Below are 21,792 nucleotides of genomic sequence, written 5' to 3' on the forward strand. Positions count from 1 at the left end.
AAAAATAAATTTTAAAAAAAAAAAAAAGGTAATTCTGGCGGTTCTGTGTTCTAAAATAGCTTTCCAGCTGGGGAAAAATAAATATCATACTCTTAAAGTTTCTATTCTAATATAAAGTGAAACTTCTTCACTGGAGAATTTTGAGATAATGGGGATGAGGCTGGTCTGTTAATGAAAACCTGAAGAAAGCGTGTAGGCAGACACAGTGGCATTTTCCTTACAGTTCTTTATATGTACATCTGAAATGTTAGGTGTATGGCCCAAGTATAAAAGACGGAGATGGATTTAGATGATTTTTGAGTTCCTTTGAAACAATCTGGGTCTCCCAAACGTGTTTTTGAACTTGCAGATTATATATTTCATCAAGCATACCTGGACAGCTTTATATTTATCAGAACAATTTTAAGCAGACTTTCTATAAAATAGAACCAAAGACATCTGGCCTTTAATCTTTCTAAATCCAACTTTAACTTGGTGTTGAAACCAAGCAAGCGATTTTCTTGGACAGTTGCTACTGAGAAGGGATTTAAAATAAAATGATTGTCTTGATGGTAGATTTCCTGTCATGCTGCTGCTGTAAGGCTACATGACCTACCTTACTAAATTATGTTTTAATAGCACAGACCTCTGTGGTCTCTGGTATTTATGCTTCTGCTGTATATTATATCTGCCAAGTTGCAGGTACACCTCTAATATATGAGCACGCTTTTTCTACCAACAGCAATAATGGAATGTTGTCTCTTGCGTATAAGCTATCACTAGAGAACAAGTGTTTATGCCTTTAAAATCTGAAAAATTGAGAAATATTTTCAGGTCTGTCTTTGGGGTATGTAACACCGTAATTGTCACAACTGCACAACCAACACCCACTCCTGCCCCCTCCCCTCCCCCCCCCTCCCCCCCGTTTTAAAGAACTTATACACTGGTGAAAACAATTGTTCACAACAATTTTAAAAAAATTGTTCCTTTTGTCTGAGTGTGTCTCTGTATTGCAGAGCAAAGGGCATTTTAAATTAAAGCTTTAGAGCTTGAGCTGGAGGCAAAGATTCCTATGCTGCCTTCCCCCGTAGTTCTCCAAATAAGAGTTTCAGTGGCTCCTGAGAGTTACAAATGCAATAATTATCCTCCCTATTCATGGTTTAGACTTTATCACATTATTCTCTTTTTACTCTAAGCTGTTTTAAACACCTTCAGATCATTTATCCAGCTGCATTCATGTCCTTACCATGTCCAATATAATGCATACCTTATCATCTTGTGGTTCACATTGAAAGCTAATTCTTTTATCTTTTCAACTAATCTCCTGGCATTACTGTGAAGATAAATCCCTAATCTCCCTCTCCCTGCTTTTCTGAAGTGACTTTTTTCCTTGACATGTTGTTCACTGTTACTACAGGTACTTCTCTAGATCTTGCTACAGAATTTTTGCATAGGTTTCTCAATTATTTTCTTGTTATAACTTGCAAGTTGAATTTTGTACTCTAAAGTTTTAATTGCCTCTGTTCTGTTTACCAGTCAACATCCCGTAGGTAGTTTACGGTCATAGTCTGTAATGTGGGGTGGTGAACAAATTTCAGGAAGAAGGGAATAAGGAAACAGTTGTACATGTTTTTAAAAAGTCTACAAGAAAATCCATATACACCAGAAAACCACGTGCACAGCTTATCCTCTCAGCAGTATTTTTGACTGTTATTTTGTACTTTAGTCTATGAAACATCTTCAGTCCTCATCACAGTATCACAATCTACTGAACAGAGTTATGGCAAAGTAACAAACAGAATTGCAAACAGATTGTTAATAAAATAAAGGCTGACAAAGGAAAGAGTTTAAACCAGGTAGGAGATGGATGAGTGGAATTGTACCAAAGAATATAGGGGAATTGAGAGGAATGTAGGCAGAGACAACACCCATGTAGAAATGGTTGTGCAGGAGGGAGTTGTTCCCACCCAAAAATCTTATAACCAACAGCATGAGATTTGAAAACGTTTTGGCATGCATTGCTATGTATCTTTGCTTCTCTACGATGCAACCTTCTCGATTTGCTTTGTGCTTCTGCCTCCTTTCCAAACTTATCTCCTTTTTTTCCCAACTCCTCTAATTTTCATTGTGCTGTTTTCTTATGTATTTTTAATACTTTTAATAAATTATTCCAAACCTCGTCAGTTTTCCTGCAGTTTTAAGTTCCTATAGATATAACTGACCTGTATGACAAATGCCTGCAGGGCCACTAGCAATTTAAATTAGAAGTGCAAATTCTCCGCAACTTAGTGAAAAGATGTTTGCCTCTATTCATACATGTCTGTTTTACGTGCTGTCAGTTGAATTGTTTTTTTGATTCCTATGCCCTTCTTGATGTTGCTCACATTCTCCATGTTTACAAACACATCAATAAAATGTATGTTACATTATATTCTCAAAAGCTTTAGAAGAAACGTTCTAGTTAAGCAGAGGGTCAGGAATTGATTTTAAAAGGCTTGATATTATCTTTATAAAGTAGATTCCCTTTAAAACGGCTCTATTTCAAAAGGTTATCCTTGATTTTAAAAATCTTTCTGAGAAGTTATTCTCTCTCAAAATGACAGCACTTCTGAAGTCAAGCTGGTCTTGACCTTTATACACTTTTTAAGCAAATGGAAGATTTCTGTTGTCTCCTGAGTTAGAAGTAAGAGATTTCAGTGCATGAATGTATACCAAGTATGCAAGTACATTTGGCTTATCTAGCTAACCTTCAGTTAAGGAAGCTGTAATTCCCTTTTCAAGTCCATTCCCTTTTATTTTTTGAACCCCCAATGTGTCATATGCACACTTTCTTCAGTTTGATTTTTCTCTCTTCTACAGCAGAAGTACAGTATTGTTCGCTCCACCCTGTATTTTAGTGCCTCTGATCATTCTTGCTTCCCCATGCGCTCCTTAGTCTGCTGCTCTCTTTCCATATGGGATGGTGCCGGAAGTGGTCATGTTTTGCGCTCAGCTCTTTAGTGCTAGGTTTAGTGGAAACAGAGAAAAAGCCATCTTAAGTAAAAGAATATAGAAAATATAGGGATATGGGTGGTATTGCAAACAAAGACTAAAAAAACCTGAATTTGAGTAAAACTGGAAGTTTTCATGGTGCTCTGAAAATACTACTGTGGTTATACAGGCTTTCCATGTGGAATTTCTTCCATTCAAACTTGTGTAACAAGTAAAAGTTACCACTTGGACTGCTGCAGGGATTGGATTGAGTAGGTTATAGTTGTCAGGGTGCACTGTGCGGCATAGGAAGTTGCAAAGCTAATTACGTAGTAATTTACAGTTGCTAGCAGTGTTTGGAGGTTCCTATTTGACAGACACATGCTGCACATATATTTATAGCATGCTTAAGTTTTTGGAGGTGAACTTTGTAAAACTGAATGAACGCATGTTGAATGGATTATTTTTATCTTCTAGTGTAAGGTTTTTCTTTGTCAGGCAAATTTAAAAGCTACCTTAGAGGTTCTCAGTGACAAAATCTCGTATGTCAATTTGTAAATATCAAAAACCAGGTGAATGTTGTAGGCAACTGAAGGCAACTTATTTTAAGCTGAGAACTGTTCCAGTAGTAACCACGTAGTGCGTGGAATTGCTTGCCAACATCTGCAAGCTTGGTACAAAATGTTTTACACATTCTTCTACTTTTTTGCACGTGTTTTTGTTTTGAATCTGTTAAAACTGCTATTTTACGTCAACATTTAATTGTGAATAACCAGTTTTTCTTTCCTGTCTGTCCATTTCTTGTCTGAACAGATGTAAAGTATATCCAGATCGATCACGCAGGAACAGTGTTCCAAAGTATCATGGTGTTAGAGCACCACCTATAGGGATTGGTCAAAATTAAAACAAGAAAGTTTCCAGGGAATAGTTGGTTGAATATTCAAATAAAATAATATCTTTCTGTATTTTGAGACTTTTTTGTCCATAGATATGAGGATAGGTCCTACGTTCTATAGCCAAAGTCTGTTAATACTTAACTGTGCAGCATATATGAAGCTCTAATAAGAAACATGTGAAAAACAATTTAAAACTATGTTTTCTTCCAGTTGTACATGAAAACAGTAAATTTACTGAGTTTCATTTTTGTTTTATTTTTATTTTGTTCTGTATTTAAGCTAATATAGAAAATGCAGGGATATGCTAACATTTTTGTCTTTTAATCCTTTTAAGCCTATTTTTAGAAATGTATTTGTTATGCCATATATAAATATTTTAAAGTAATAATGATCATTTAAGAATATAACTTTTTATTGTATTGGAGCTAGTCAATAATTTCAGGTCCCTGTAGTCTTGAAAAGTGATCTTAAAAGCTTGATTGTGGATAAAAATAGAAAAAAAAATAATAACCTGTTTACAAATTACATTATTACAACTTTTGCACTATTACAAATGCAGAAATGCAGTTCATTCTTCATCGTGTTTGTTCACTGCATCAGTTCTGGTTTGTTATTTTAACCAAATTCATATTCAAAATTTAAAAAATTCTAAAAGCTTTTGATCATCAGACAATAATGAAAATGCATCCTCATTTGTAATAGTTCTTGTGTTTAAACTACTGTGTGTAACTGATTGGCTCTTGAAGTTACTGGTAGCACAACAAGTCTTGGATTAGCAGTGAGGAAATTGTAAAATAAAAGCACAGAGGGCAATTATTTTTAATGTGTTTTCTGACCTCTGAAACTTCCTCATAATTTCAGGCTCTGTAGTGAGAGTATTCTGGCCTTCCTATTTATGTGAAGGTTGTGAATATGCTATATGACAGGTGTTTGGTATAAGGCTGCTAAGGGGAAAAAAAACCCCAGCAAAACAAACCCACAAAACTAATAACTGCATTACTTGAAATAAAATCAGCAGAGCTGAGAACACTCCAGTGAAAGGAACAAGCAACTGAGTTAAGGCCAATACAGAAAGCTACACCTATAATAAAGTAAGAATACAAATGGCTGAGTTACTTCAGTGGCATAGAATTAGTCCTATAAATACAAGCTTTCTAGTCCATTATCAGAAATGTAGTTATGCAAGCCCCTCTAAGAATAATCTCTTGTAAACCTAACTTTTAATACCTATAAATGAAGTGTGCTGCAGTAAGTGCTTTTTGCCTTCCAAGCATTGGAATCATGTGTATGAAGATGGTTTCCATGCCAAGGGCTGAAAGGGGGTGTTTAAATGATAGCACTGGGTCTTCTTAAGACAGGAAATTTCAACTACTTGATTATTTTGCTTTAATTTATTTTTCACCTTCTAATGCATTTTTCAGTATAAGGTGTAAATGCATAGTTAAATTGAACTGAGTCTTTGTGAAGGCTAAAAATAAAATTAGGAAATACAGAATCTTTCACATTACTAATAAAGTTGTCCAAGTCGGTATAGAGTAATCTTTTTTAATCTGTAGTACTAATTGACATTAGCGTAAACGTCTGCACTGGCAACATCAGAAAACATGTTTTGGCTGACATGTTGTGACCTGTGTCCATTATGAACTCCTTTAGACATTGTTTTTATTGCTACCTCATCTAACTCAGTGGGATATTTTCCCTGATAGGTGTTGATTGATTTTTGTCCTACTGACTTTTAAAAAAATGGCATTAATCAAGTTGCTTTCAATATATATGTATTTTTTAGCTTGTGGAGATATTCCAGAACAAATTCGATCGCCCAGCGGGACAATCACAAGTCCAGGGTGGCCCTCTGAGTATCCAGCCCGAATCAACTGTAGCTGGTACATCCATGCAAACCCAGGGGAGATCATTACTATAAGGTAACAGTGCTCCTGTATTAACTACATGGATTGAAGAAGTACTGACTAGACATTTTTAACTGCCAATTGTGTATGTACTAATTTCCTCTTCCGTCCTGTAAATGTAGGATTTCTGTTTGGTTTGGTTTTTGCCTTTCCTTTTATCTAATTTGCTCTTACACAGCCACGTAGCATTTGGTTTCAACTGGAGAGTTGGCGACTAGAAAAAGTTTCTGTGTACTCATTTATTTGATTTCTTTTTAATATCTCTGCAATATAAGAATTTTGCATTAAAAAATGTGTAGGGGAAATTCTGTAATGCTTCATTGCTATGAAGTCTCATGGTGTGCTTAAAAGTGGCAGGGTATAAATAGTAAATCAATAGATATGATTGCAGTTTTGGAAATGCTGACTTTTGGTGCAGGGAGCTCCTCACAGTTTCATGTACCTTACAACTTTTCTAAAGAAGTAATGTAAAAAAGTCGTATCGTAGGTTCAAGTTCTCATGAGTTCATTCCCCATTACTGCCACAAGGGAAATCTAAGCTAATTTTAGCATCAAGATACAAATTAGTACTGCTTAGCAGGAAACTGCATTAGCTGCATATTTACTTCAGTTTCAGTACAGACTTGCAGACCTAAGAAGCAGCTCTTCATTAACATGAGTTACTCTTGTAAAGTACTGCTATTTAATTTAAACAGTCTTTCTACTAAATATTAAACTGGCATAAATGCAATGTAAAGTAGGTAGAGCTGTTCATCTACTAGAATGCTTTCTAAACTTTTTCATACAGTTTATTGTTCATAAAACTCATTTTTTTCTCTCACATTGTTTCCTTTCACTCATCTACCTAGCAGACGTTTCACATTTCATTTCTAGTTTACTGCTGTGTTGTCTGTACTGACCTGTTTTGTCCAAACTGTCTCCCCTTCACACTTCATTACCATGGCAGCACGTCTTGATATAGCTGTAGCCATACCATGACATTCCATGACATACCCACTGGGTAACCAAGTAGTGCAACTGGGAGCCAATCGTATCTGAAATCCTAGTTTTGAACAATTTAGCTGTATTTATAATATCAAGTGGTATCATTGGCTGAGTGTAGCATTAGCGAAAGTTCTGATGGAATTCGGGTTAAATAAAACCACTTAGTAGTATATGAAAGTCATTAAATGAGACTCATAAGGACAATTTCATTAACAGAATTATTTAATATTTTTTTTTTTAGATGAAGGCTTAATGTGTTTTTTATAGCAAAACTGAGCTTCTTTAAGTAGCAGATGCAATATTTTGGTTAACAGAATGGATTCTTGCTGTCCTAATAAAACTATCATCACCACAAGGTTAAATCCTATTCTTACATGGGTAGAGAAGCTGCTTTTTTTATTTCAGACCAGAAAAGAACTTACAGCTAATTTCCATTTTTATGTGTAGCAATTCATTAGCTTGGTTGTGTGATAACCAGTTCAGTAGCGATTTTGACCTTTTTTTTTTTTTCTCCCCTTCCCCCCCCCCCCCAGCTTTCAAGATTTTGATGTTCAGGGATCACGAAGATGCAGCTCAGATTGGTTAACAATTGGAAGCTACAAGAATATTGAAGGCTATAGAGCGTGTGGCTCCTCCATTCCTTCACCATACATCTCTTCACAGGATCATGTTTGGATCAGATTTCATTCAGATGATAGCATCTCCAGAAAAGGCTTCAGATTAGCCTACTTTGCTGGTATGTTTCAAATGATACCTAGTTCAGTTTTATCGTTTCATTTTTTGTTTTGTGTTTGAAGAACTATTTCCTTGTAGCAGGGTACAGTATATGCATTTCCTATAGTCAATTCAAGGCTTATTGAAAGTATATGTTGTGTAGATTATTTTGATCCCGAAGCGGGAATTAGTGTTCACAATAATAAGCAGAGTGAATGATTTTGGGGGTGGGGGGGAGGTTTACTAATAATACTAGGCAACTTGGGAGTTTTTTTAACATAGCTTAAGATTTGACATTTTTTCATCAGAATAAAATCAGTTGTTAAAATAATTGGGTAGACTTCTGAGTAGCATAAATAGGACAAGAAAAGGAAGAAACGGTGGGATTTTTTTAAAATTTGCATCATTTTTTCCCATCTCCAGAAGGTATGCTCTCTTTTTAAAAAACCCCACAATTTAAAAACCTATTAATATGATAAATTACTCTAGCCAAGTATAGACATGGTTTTGTATGTGCAAAATGTACATGCTAGTATGCAATATAAGCTATTTACCAGTAGTAGTAGTTTGAGACTGTCTTGTGGGCAATTCTTGCTCTAATAGCTGTTGCCAAGAGAGAGGAGGAAGACAGTCATGGGTAAAGACTAGCTCAAAACTTTTTTCTGGCCTTAAGCGATATTAGGATTTTATATAATAGCATGATCATGGTGTTCTATTCCTGATCATAAAAAATACTCTATTAAATAGATTCCTCTTTGTTTTCATAATGGTTTCGCGTTCTCTTGCTTTCTCAGTGTATGCCTATACTCCACTCTCTGACCTGCTCCAAATCTCTGTGCACTAATCTTTAACTCTTCTCCTCCATAAAACAATTCATACTCTTACACCTATCCACTGCCACCCATCTTCAAAACTATTTCACCAAGATTCAGTAAAACGGGCTCTGATCTCCTCTACCCTAAGCCGTGTTTGCCCCTGTTCTGTGTTCTGCACTCTTTCTACCTAATGGCTTCCTTCACCCTGTCAGTCCTTCACAAACTTGAAGTTTCCAGGCAGGCTTATCCCTTTCCATCGCTTGTTTTCAAGCCTGAGAAAAAGCTTTCTCTATGCTTCAGCTCCTTGCAGCTTAGCAAGTTTTGGGAGAAGTAATGCAGCCTTGCATTTGATGCTGGCTCAGCTTTCAGGGCAATGTTCTACCTGGGTTTTGCTTACTGTCTCACCAAAGAACATGATGGGGGGAAAAAAAAGCCACTGTCTCATCAGTCATCCGCTACTACTGTTTCTGCTAACTGCCCACGCACACGCTGTTACTCTGTGAGTGGCACTGGCTTCTGCCCTGCTTACCTCCCTCTCCTCGTGGGCGCAGTGTTCCTGCCTGAGGAGCTTTGAGAAGGAAGGACATCTTGGATAAGGGTGTGGAATGGGCAGAGGAGGCAAGCCAAAGGCTCAGTAGAGGTTTTCTGAAAATCCTTTCCTCTCTTTTCCTCCAATCTTGAAACAATTTCAGTACATAACCCCTTTTGGAAGAAGCTGTAACATTTTCAAGAAGTAAGCAATTTTTACTGTTACGTGATTTCTTCTTGCAGTGATACTCAGCTTAGAGTACTTAAGACTTTAATTGAATGTTTTTAAATGTTTTTTTCAGGAAAAAAAAGTTTTGGTTTGGTTTTTTTTTGTGTGTGTGTGTTTGTTTTTAAATGAACCTTGCTGAAACTTTGGTTTGAGCTTGGTATCTAGGAAGGTACCTAGGAAGTATTTCATGACTGAGGTGGAAGTGTGGTGATCAGAGTAGTCTTCTAATGTTGTAAACCGACCTGTATATAGGGCAAAAGTTGACAAATCTGCTTCAATAATCATCTGATTGTTTCTGTTTTCCAGTGTGAAAAGGAGACTCCTGAAATACTAACATTTTTGCTGTACATTCAACTGTGCCATTATGTTGTTTGATTTGTTCTCATTAGCATCATGCAGCAGTACTCAGTTTAACTCCTCAATAGACTATTTAATTCAGTGGTGTTAAGGCTACTCTCAAAGGTGGCATGTGATCTTAGAAAAAGGGGAAAAATAGTAATACTTTAGTTACATGGATGCAAATTAGGCCTACTTGTGCTGGAATGATAGAAACAATATAGATTACAGGTGTAAAAGGGACCATAGGGAGGCCCATGTTTAAAATCTGATGTGGAAGATAGGCCATGTGAATTGTTTGAATTAATTCTTGTTCAAAGTAAATAACATCTTCCAGGTAAATATTCATATTTCATTTTAAACAAACAAAACTACAATAAAAAAGCATTATAGTTAGGAAGGGTACTTGGCTAGAAGGTATATTTTGTGTCACTTGTCTGTCTTTCCACTGTCTTCCTCCCACCCCTTTTAATTTATCAGCCTCTTTGATTATGGGTATCGAAATGGGATGGAGTTTACTAATGGTGATGTAGAGCGGAAAATAGATTTAGTAAAAGTTCAGAGGTTTATATTCACTGTAAATGCATGGAAGGATTGTGTTAGTCCTTTGGCTACAACTGCACGTGGGTTCTGCTAATTATCTTGTACTATACTGAAGTCTTTTTTGGTATAGCTTCCGAGGATAGTCTTATTTTTACATCTGTTATTATTTTACGACTAATTATTGATTCACATGTAAATTTTCTGGATGTAATGACTTCAGGATCGGTGATTAAAAATGCTAAATCAGGATCAAGCAGGCAGCTCTTTTCTGGGATGTTTAAAAGCCTGCAGAAGGAAGAGCTGAGGTTGAAATCGTATCCTATTTTGTTACTACAATATTGCCATTAATATTTACAGCTCCAGATTATAGCTTTCTACTCAGCCTTTTTCTGGGTTCTGCAAGGTGGAAGCATTGAGCTAGAATTTAATCAGTACTTGAGCAAGTTCAATGACTCTTCTTATGCATGTTCTACTATATTGCCCACTGTCTATGGGGCACAGTCATTCAATTTCGGCAGAACAGGTCTAGGAGTTCACTTTTACAAGTTTCAGATTCAAGGCCAAGATTCATACTAAGTATTTGCCATACTAATATTATGAACGATGTGCATGTGTGTGAGTGTATATTTAAAAATACATATATATATATATACACACGTATGTAACAGAACAAGAAGATTGTATCATTTATACCAGATCTGTTCTTTGTTTTTTTCCTTAGTGAAATAAACATTTTCTAAAACTTAATCACTGGCAGCACATACATTTTGCTCTCCTTTCACTCTCTGTCAGCAAATTTGTTGACTTAAACACTCCTCAGCAGTGCTTATAACATTTATCACTCTTGTTGGTTTCATTTTTTCCTGCATTCATTTTTTAAAAACTTTAGCATTTGTGAAATTTATAAAATGCTGACGCACCTTTTTTTTAAAAAAATTTTTTTTCAAGGTAGAGTATTTCTTTTTAATGCTTTCTAAGGTACTAAAATAGCAAAAAGGAGAACAGAGGTGTGATATGACTTGACCTATCACAGCAGATTGGTTACAGCAAGGGAAATTCAGGCTAGATATGAGGACTTTTATCACTTTGTGTGGTTAAGTGCTGGAACTTTGAAAATACTTGATTGGACAGGGCCCCGAACAACCCAATCAAACTTCGGTTAGCCTTGCTTTGAGCAGATAATTTGATTAGGTGACCTCCAGAGATCCCCTCCAATCTGAATTGTTCTGTTGTAAAGCAAGATAGAACTTGCTTCTTCTGGGAAAGTCTGTATTTCAGTAAGTTCATCATACTGTCCTTCCTGTTTCTTTTTTAAAACCCTAAGTATAGAGTTATATAGATTTAGTATATATTTGTCTATTTTAGTTCCTGAATTACTGCTGTGTAGGACCATCTGCATTGCAGATTTTTTTTGAAATTTTTTTGGAGGATTGACCACAGTGATTTGTTTTATAGCCAATTTTACAGTCTGTACCATGGTTTTTAAAAATTGCAGTGTTTTAAAATGATACAGCGGTATTTGACTCAGCTAAGTCATTGCAGAGCTGAAATAGCTTGCTTCCCAAGTATGCTTCAGTGTTTCACATGGTTGAAACTTCAGTAAATGAATCCCTGAAAAAAATATTCTTGATGTTACAAGTGTGGTAGTAGCCAGTAGATCACATTTTCTTAAATAAAGGTGTCTCTTGACTTTTTTTTCAGAATAATTAAAAAAAAAACAAAACCAAAAACAAAACGAAAAAAACAACAAGCCAAACAAAAAAAACCCCAGAGCACCACACTTCCATGTTTTCTGGACCGCTACTTGGATCCTTAACTTTTAACGCGTAATTTTGTATGTTTTTGTATGTTTTAAGTATGTGTTCCTGCATTTGCTGCACTCTCCTCTTAGTTGCCAGAGGAGAGGTAGGAGCAAACAGTGGGAAGAGGTGAGGAGAGAGGTTTCTCTCTTTGGTTGGTGGTTATAGGTAATCTTCAACTGTCAGCTTCTCTCCTGCCATAGATCCCTTGGCACGAAGTAGGAACCTACAAAAACAGGAGAGAAGTCTGACTGCTTTTACAAGGAAGAATTTGAGGAGGTAACTGGTACTGCAGGACAAAATGTTTCTGTATTTCGAGTGATATAGAGGAGAGAAACAGTATTTTTCTGACTTATTTTTAGTACCTCAGAAGCCAGATCTTTCAATTTACTATAAATGAGTGGTGTTTTCTTGCTTGGGTTAAAGTTATGTAACTGAAAGCAGCTATGGATGAAGCTCGTGCTGATATGCTGACAGAATTTCGACTTGAAAAAAATGTTTTATCCTGAAACTTACTGAAAGTTGTGATGACTTAGAGAATTTAAATAGTTGTTTTGCCATTCTGAACTACCTGGTGCAGCAAATATATATGTGACGCAAACCATAAAGTGCTAAATGCTAAAAAGATAATATTTTTTATAATTTCTTTTTTTTCTTTCAGGGAAATCTGATGAACCAAATTGTGATTGTGACCAGTTTCATTGCGCTAATGGGAAGTGTATTCCAGAAAGTTGGAAATGTAATAATATGGATGAATGTGGAGACAACTCGGATGAAGAAATCTGTGCCAAAGCTAATCCTCCGACAGCTTCTTCCTTTCAACCTTGTGCCTGTAATCAGTTCCAGTGTCTTTCTCGTTTCACCAAGCTTTACACTTGCCTTCCAGAGTCTTTAAAATGTGATGGTAACATTGATTGTCTTGACCTAGGAGACGAAATAGACTGTGATGTGCCAACATGTGGGCAGTGGTTAAAATACTTTTATGGTACTTTCAGTTCTCCCAACTATCCTGACTTCTATCCACCTGGAAGCAACTGCACCTGGCTGATAGACACTGGTGACCATCGCAAAGTAATTTTGCGATTCACTGATTTTAAACTTGATGGTACAGGTTATGGAGACTATGTCAAAATATATGATGGATTAGAGGAGAATCCACGGAGGCTGTTGCGCGTGCTAACAGCATTTGACTCTCATGCTCCCCTCACAGTTGTTTCATCCTCAGGACAGATAAGAGTGCATTTTTGTGCTGACAAAGTGAATGCTGCAAGAGGATTCAATGCTACCTATCAAGTAGACGGCTTCTGTTTGCCATGGGAAATTCCATGCGGTGGAAATTGGGGTTGCTACACAGAGCAGCAACGCTGCGATGGCTACTGGCACTGTCCAAATGGAAGGGATGAAACCAACTGCACCATGTGCCAAAGAGATGAGTTTCCTTGCTCTCGAAATGGTGTTTGCTACCCTCGTTCAGATCGCTGCAACTACCAGAATCATTGCCCTAATGGTTCAGATGAAAAAAATTGTTTCTTCTGTCAGCCAGGAAATTTTCATTGTAAAAATAACCGCTGTGTGTTTGAGAGCTGGGTTTGTGATTCTCAAGATGACTGTGGTGATGGCAGTGATGAAGAGAATTGCCCAGTCATTGTGCCCACGAGAGTAATTACTGCAGCTGTCATTGGGAGTCTTATTTGCGGATTGCTGCTTGTCATTGCACTGGGATGTACCTGTAAATTGTACTCACTCAGGATGTTTGAGCGAAGGTAAGTAGAACAGATGGCCTCAAGAACTTAAATTTTTAAAATATTTTCATATCTTTTATTGTTATATTTGAAACATTTTTATTGACATACAATTATTGTTGCATGTGATTTCTAAAGGCATTGTTTCTTCTTCTTTGTCAGCAAAAAGAGGTTAGTTAATCATAGAATCATAGAGTATCTCACATTGGAAGGGACCCATAAAGATCATCAAATCCAACTCCCTGCTCCTCGCAGGACTACCTAAAACTAAATCATATGGCTAAGAGCGTCGTCCAGACGTTCCTTGAACTCTGACAGGCTTGGTGCTGTGACCGCTTCTCTAGGGAGCCTGTTCCAGTGACCGACCACCCTTTCAGTGAAGAAAAGGGGATAGAAGTATTCTGATCACTTAAGTATTGAGCGTTAAGCTTTCAGGTATTGGTACCAAAAAGAAAGTGTGTAAAAGCTGTATTTCTGCGATTAAATATCTCAATTCTGTATTTAATAGCATGTTTCTTCTATTGTAGACTATCTCATACCAGGATTACAATTCTTCAATTTTTATAAAATAATATAAGCATCTCTTATGGTACCTTTTATATTTAACCCATGTTTTGTGAGGGTTTGTTTAGGAATTTATTGTTGGGTTGGTTTTGTTGTTCTTGTCTCTGCTGGACAGACCCATAGGAATGACTACAAGGACTTAATTGTATATTCTTTGTCAATTAAATTTCAATTAAATTAATGAAACTTCATTTGCTGAAATTTATTATTTCAGATTATAATAGTCTGATGTAGTTTTACTCTTAAATATATATATACACATCATAGTCTTACGTATTGTGAAATTTGTTTTCTCTTTGAAAGATCATTTGAAACTCATTTGTCAAGGGTTGAGGCTGAACTGTTAAGAAGGGAAGCTCCTCCGTCCTATGGACAGTTAATTGCCCAGGGTTTAATTCCACCAGTTGAAGATTTTCCTGTTTGTTCACCAAATCAGGTAAGATTCCAAAATAGCAGGCAGACCACTTAAATTTTAAGGAGACTGAAATAAAGGTATTTTAATTTTCATCTGCATTTTTTTGTTTTATAGCATTTCCTTTTCTTCCTTTCAGGCCAATAGTAGTATTCTAAGGATTTGCCATTGGACACGGTAGCACCACACAGTTTTCTTTGCAGGCTTTTTTTCTTGTTGATGAATGCCAGTAATGCACATTATAGATCCCTCTTGCACGAAAAATAATAGATTGGTAGATCTAGTTGTATGTTCTGTATTGATGTTGTTGTATAAGTTAAGATTGCAAGATAGCACTTCAAAATTTGGGTAAGAAGAATTGAGACTTCTAATGCAAAACGGTAGTTCATCTCCACTGTGCATATGTGTTTAGGTACGATCATGCCTACTATGCATAGAAAAGATGATAACAAAGGCAAGGCTGTAATATCATATAAAACTAACAGGAATGAGTAACAAAGTAAAAGCTAGTAAATGGCAGTTAACAGTGTCTAGCCATCTTGATTCTCAGATGGATCATTAGCACAATTCTTACTTGGTTGATGAATGAATTTCTGTCAGAAAACTTTTTAATTTTAAAAAAAAGATTTTTAGTTATAATGCTCTTTTGTGAAATAGAGGAAAAGTCTCAGTCTAAGAATCCTGCTGTGGTGCTGTATTAGAGTTGGCATTAACTTGTATTATGTGTTGCAGTTAATACAGCAAAGTTTACTGTTAGCTAATACAGCATGTAAGAAAAATAGTTACAAGACCGTAAGAAGGGGAATTGTTGGTTTTTTTTTTCATTTTGAACAGAACTGATTTCATTACACTTATTCTGCCATAGATTTCACTTACTCTTTCATGCATACATGTTCACAAGCAGCAGCTGTGATCCGTCACAAAGGATTTTGCAGAGGAAAAGAGGAGAATAAGTTGCAGTTTGAATGAGGGACTTTGAAAACGTATCAGAAAGAAGACGTTGTGAAAATTTTTCAGTAGCTAAATTAGCACTAAACTTATTAATGCGCTTATTAATGAATGCCTATAATGAACACTGTAGAATCCCTCATTCTTGTTGGATGGGTTATTGTGGTTATAATAATGATCAGTATGTTTCTGTTTAAAAACAATTCTGTACTTTGACAAATTTGGCTTGCTGTCCTCTTTTCCGAAATTAAGCTTCACCAGTTTGTGATGCAGCTATGCTCACAAGCCTTTTGAGGTAGGGTTAGCTCAGGAAAGTCTGGTAAGTCAGTGCAGTTGTCGTGCCCAGATGTGTAAGTTCTCTAGTACAGGTAACTTGGAACAATCCAATGTTTCTTGCAAATAGCTACCTGTATGGGACACTTCAGGTTTGGTGCACATGAACACATTTAGGAACCATTACAGTTTCCAGACAAATTTAGCTTGCTCAGACGTGTTTTTCATCATGAAACCCCACAAAGGTGGCCTAAAGATCTTGGCTTTTACTAAAATGAAATCTCCTGATGGAGAGAACAATTCTGGAAAACCCAGACATGTAGTGGCTGCAGTCCGAGATTGGTACTGGAGCTTTTAAAAAGCTGTGCAATTACTGAAATCTTCTTTTATCTTTAGTTTGACTTAAATTGAATTAACCACTGTTGTTTTGGCTATATTTTAAATTATTATTTAGAACTTAAATATAATGAAATTTGAAAAACTTACTGAAAATGGCAATCTTCCGTAATGACACATAACAAAAATGTAGTTGCTTCATAGTCTTTCTCTGTAACCACGATTTCACACTCCATAAAAATACTGATGCATGTACAATAGTTTTGAATAGTGAAAAAGTGTTAGTGAATTCCCATTATAAAGACCAATATTTCAGGTAAGACTTGCGGCCTTGAAAACTTAAATAGCTATACTGGGAAATTAACTAGCATAAAAATAAGGAATAGTAGGGAGCAGGCTGCCACCTTCCAAAATAATGAAAAAGTCATTCTAGAGCATTAATGCTTCCATGATAAAAATTTTTACTCTTATTTAATCAATGAAGTTGCATTATTTAAAAAATTTGTTTTTCAGAGGAGAGAACATCAGGTAAGAGTAAAAGCTTAAGACGCAATGTAAATTGAATTCTATAAATTATAAAGCTCAAATTAAATTTTTAATATGGTTAAGTGTTGGGGGGAGGGAATCAATATTAAGTCAGGATGTGTTCGGCTTTCTTTTTTTTGAGCAATATATACATCTTAAGATTGCAAATCTGTGTAGGACTGAAGGTACTTAGTCAAGGTTTCCTCAAAGTTAGTAGTCTCAGGCTAGAGGAATCTTGGTTGTTCTGATTTGTATGTAATGCTTTCTGCCTAAAACTGATACATGCCTTCAGAGCTGGATTTTCAAGGATGGGTAGCAGTCTCGCCAGTACTTTTGAAAGTAAGGCTACTGAACTTACGTATTTATATGCTTGAATTCAAATATCATTCTGTGAACTATTGGAAGGGAAGAGGTAGGTTGTGCATGAAGTATTGTTTGGATGCTGTGTATGCCCTGTGGTGTCTGAAGGATTGTGGAAGGGAGCTGAAGGTGACAGCATGAGAACACTCAAGTTCAGTGTTTGTAAACAGTGAAATATATGCATATATGTTAAGTGTTTAATTGGGGGGCATAAAAAGGCTATTCTGAAGAATATTCTATATTTTTGCCATAATCTTCATTAAAAGATGTGAATATGGACTTTATTCTGTGAATATTTTCAAAACTGTGGGCATCTGGCAGATCTTCTACCCTAGTATTTGAGAATTGAGCCACTTAGCTGAGGCACTGTTTTCTGTAAGTTTGAGTAAGAGATCCCCAAGTCAAAGGTGTTAATATGTTTGTATTACCTTACAATTAAAACTTATACAAGGTTTTAAGCAGAGAAATTCAGGCATGCATTGTTCTATAGCTACATGACTAGAAAATGTATACTAAATTTGGGTAATGTACCGTTTATAATACATAAGATAATTTTAATTAAACAGAAGCATGAAAGCATTTTGAAACTGGAATTAACTGATTATGCCAGAATGGGAAAAATATCAAACTACAAGCCTCTGCTAGAGAGGATATTTAATTTAGCCTCTATTCTAGGCAGCCCCATGGTAATGGATAAGGAGAGGTCACCTCTGTTAAATCTTTCTGGAAGATTTTGTTTTTAAATCCTAAACTTTTTGAGGCATGTTTCTATGTACTGTACTCTAAAATCCACAGTGACTACTTTATCTTCTTGGTAAGGCTGTATGTAACAGATCTTGCATGCCTGCTGTACTGGGTCTGTGGATGTACTTCTCTGTAATCAGTGTTCCATATCCAGGTTATAGTACCTTGGTTTTCACTTTGCCTTTATTTAGAGGTCGTTGATTTGGGCAGAAACGTACCTTATATACTTCATTGCTCTTTTATTCCCCTTTTTCTTCCATATGTATTTCCGTGTAATTTCCCTGTTCATAATGTTTTTTCCTCAGGAGAATCTAGACTTTTTTCATGCCTGCTTTGTTTTTAAAATAGCCTATTGCTACATACACCAGATCCTTAATATTAAAGATGCAACATTTTTTAATGTTTAAGACTCTACATTTAACTTTGTGGTTATATGCCGTTTTGAACAATAGTTGTCGTTCTTCTTTTGTTGGAACAGTGCCAACATACTGTCAACACTTGATTGTTGCTTGTCTTCTCATTTAGGCTTCAGTTCTGGAAAACCTGAGACTTGCAGTACGATCTCAGCTTGGATTTACCTCAATCAGACTTCCTATTGCTGGCAGATCAAGTAACATTTGGAATCGAATTTTTAATTTTGCAAGGTCACGTCATTCTGGATCACTGGCATTGGTCTCAGCGGATGGAGATGATGTTGCCAGCCAAAGTACTAGTAGAGAAGGTGAAAGAAATAATACTCACAGAAGTCTGTTTTCAGTTGAATCTGATGATACAGACACAGAAAATGAAAGAAGAGACACAGCAGGAGCAGTTGGTGGTGTTGCTGCCACCTTGCCTCAGAAAGTCCCACCTGCAACAGCAATAGAAGCAACAGTTGGAGCATGTGGGAGTTCCTCTGCTCAGAGCGGCAGTAGCGGTAACACGGATAGTGGAAGAGAAGTGACGAGTGTAGAGCCCCCAAGCACAAGTCCTGCACGTCACCAGCTCACTAGCGCGCTAAGTCGTATGACTCAAGGTTTACGCTGGGTACGCTTTACTTTAGGGAGATCAAGCTCAGTGAATCAGAACCAAAGTCCTTTGAGACAGCTTGATAATGGGGTAAGTGGAAGAGAAGAGGATGATGATGTTGAAATGTTAATTCCAGTCTCTGATGTAGCATCAGACTTTGACATGAATGACTGTTCAAGACCTCTACTTGATCTCAGCTCAGATCAAGGACCAGGGCTTAGGCAGCCTTACAGTGCAACACATCACGGTGTAAGGTCATGCAGTCGAGATGGCCCCTGTGAAAGCTGTGGCATCGTACACACTGCCCAGATACCTGACACTTGCTTAGAAGCAACAGTGAAAAATGAAACTAGTGATGATGAGGCATTATTACTCTGCTAGGTACGGATTGTTTAGGAAAGATTGTGTACAAGTTGGAGCAATATCTGTCATTGTTTTGTACTTCACAGTTAAAACTAGTTTTTAGTTTTAAAAAATCCAGGACAACATTATGTTAAAACTATTTTAGCCTGTGTGGTTGATTAAACATTTCTTATACTGGATGATGTTATGGAACTATTAGAGTGAACATTTTAATGGCTCTGAATACACGATGCGTGTATCCAGTATAATCTGATTACTCTTTAAACTGAAGTTATCCCAGTTAGTTTCAAATTTAGTTTATCCTGGTACTGTAGTTCAAACCAGAAACATGGCTGCTCAAGACTTATTTGGCTGCCTGTTTAACCCCATATTAACAGGTGAATATGTACAGAATTACTTTCCTTTAGGAATTGACTCTGTTGTATTATTGCCAACATACTTGTAACTTAATATACTAAATACTGGTAAGGATTGTTAATGTAAAATATGTACTTTTCTTTGAGTTTATAAACACTTTGTCTAAATATTCTTGAATTTCATCATAATGTGAACTTATTTAAAGGGAGGAGAAACTTTCTCCAGGAGCATTCTTTTTCTTTCAGAAGTACAAAATGCAATGATTTGTGAAATTTAGATTTAATAGATAAACTGATGGCAAAAGCTTTTATAGCACTGACTTTCCTAAACTGCAATCTAATATGGTACAGCCAAATAGTATGTAAAATCCCCAGTCATTAGTCTTTTCGATTTGAAGTAAAAAAGGGCCGAAGATATTACAATATGTGTTAGTTCTTTAAATATCCGATATGTACAAATACACTACAGAATAAGTTCCAACTGGTAATAGATCTTTCCCTAATACTGTAGGGTATAACGCTTGTTTGGACTCAAGGGATTTGCACTAAAATCATATTAAAGTCTCTAATGAGCTTAGTGCACAAGCACTATCACTTTAAGTACTATTATTGTCTAATATTGCAATGGCTATATATTTCCATGGCTCTTTTCTTGGGGTGTTGCATTTTTGTTGCAATTGAATTTGCTTTACTAATTCCCTATTTATTCGTTGTATTTAAAAACTGGTTTACTTGGTTGCAGACTGGTTGTTTTTAAAAAAAAAAAAAATCCCTTTTAGTGTATTTTTTTATCATATTACATGTTGGAGCAAAACAGATCAGTGGGAAAAAGCTCATAACTTCCAATTTTGTGATAAGCAGGTTAATACGTGGCTACTAGCGTGACAACAAGAATCTACACCTTTTAAAAACAAAAATGTCAACTACTGTTTTATTTATTCTTTGCCAGTCTGTTTTTAGTAGGCTTAAAGATCCAGTATGAAATGTATTTGTGTGTGATTGTATGCTATTTATTAAATTTTAAATACTTTGTTGAATGTCATTTTAAAGCATGTTTAAAGTCTTGTGCATTTCTGTCGTGTTATGCTGTCGGGCAGAACTGACTAAAATGTTTTAATATGTATCAAAATTAAATTGAATTTTTGTTATGTTTTTGAGGTACTTTTAAAGATAAATCCAAGGTCTGTCTGGCTTTTTATTTTATTTTTTAAAACCCTCATCTCTGAAGTACAAATCACATGCAGAAGAAACATATAATTGAATGGATTCCAAAGTGTATATATCTTCTCCCTCTTCTCTTCATTCACAGACACTGGGATGAGAAAAATAAACAATTTTAGCATCTGGTTGATTTTATTCATGAGAGTTAGCAGGTAAATTCAGGACATGGTTATGTAGATTTGTGCTTTTGAGGAACCTTATGTGCAATACAGTTGTAAAAGATTTTATTATAATGACCCATGCGGTTTCAAGTTTCAGAACAGATCACATCACACTGGTACCAGATCAGGTACAGATTGGCCCATAATTACACATACTCGAGTAAAAGTCATCAATGGCCATTTTTATTCACATTGAATAATATCTAAATCTGTGGGTAATCTTTAGTCTGATTTCAGTGGCATTGCTTATAGAGCAGGCAACTTTGCAATATGAACATGGTAACACACCCTGAAATATATGTGAACAGTATGTCCTGGTATAAAATACTGGGTTTTTAAACCTTCCTAACTAATTGTCATTAGAAGGTGGTTATGGAAATGTTTCTCCCCGAGGCAGATGTATTTTGAAGAAAGAGTCTTCACAGAATACCTTCGGTGTTAAACACACAGAGTGATCTAAATTTGTTCCATTAGATGCCCCAAATAGCATGTACCTATGGACTCCACATTGCAGATGGAAAAAGAACACAATGTTTATTTTGTTTTAAAGGAGAAATGCTACACGTTTAACTGAGAAGTTGCATTTGATTGAGAATTTGGAAAATTGTAAATAAAATTCATATTTGTATGAGGCTAATTTGTTGCAGTGATTTTTTTTCTTAGTGATTTTAAAGGGAGTGATCAATTTTTCTTTTAATTAATGTGTTAGTGATTGGGGTTTTGGTTTTTTGCTTGGTTTGTTTTTACTGAGACTTCCATTAAGTCATATTACTTAATTTCTTTTTATTCTGGAGAGCTTGAATTAGTGTTTTGTTTAAATGAGTCTTGATTTAAGCCCTGTGCTTAATGCTAGGGCATTTTTAACAAAAGTCAGAGGGATTCACTGTGGAATTATCTTATTTTCTGTAATAAATCACTTTCATCTGAAAGCTTTGAAGAATATAGGTTATTGTGAGGCAAGTTTTCTCCTCATGTAAAGCTTTCTAACCATGGAAGGAGTTTGTCATTGTTCCTTTTCACATAGCACACTTTTCTTGTCATTTGATTTGCATTGAAACATTCAGGGGGCTGACTGAACT

At 35.9% G+C, this 21,792-nt stretch overlaps 1 protein-coding gene across 2 annotated transcripts in view; it reads left to right on the top strand.

The window, feature by feature from the left end:
- LRP12 (LDL receptor related protein 12) overlaps positions 1-21,346 on the top strand; it is a 52,904-nt gene extending 31,558 nt beyond the window's left edge. For both annotated transcript variants that reach the window (XM_075141293.1, XM_075141294.1), the window contains 5 exons: positions 5,632-5,767; positions 7,270-7,472; positions 12,362-13,463; positions 14,310-14,442; positions 18,130-21,346. In XM_075141293.1, coding sequence (XP_074997394.1) covers positions 5,632-5,767; positions 7,270-7,472; positions 12,362-13,463; positions 14,310-14,442; positions 18,130-18,993 — 2,438 coding nt within the window. In that variant the 3' untranslated portion in view covers positions 18,994-21,346. The remainder of the gene's footprint in view (positions 1-5,631; positions 5,768-7,269; positions 7,473-12,361; positions 13,464-14,309; positions 14,443-18,129) is intronic.
- Positions 21,347-21,792: the final 446 nt, after the last annotated feature.

This window comes from Calonectris borealis, chromosome 2 (assembly GCF_964195595.1).
Source record: "Calonectris borealis chromosome 2, bCalBor7.hap1.2, whole genome shotgun sequence".
Taxonomy (NCBI): domain Eukaryota; kingdom Metazoa; phylum Chordata; class Aves; order Procellariiformes; family Procellariidae; genus Calonectris; species Calonectris borealis.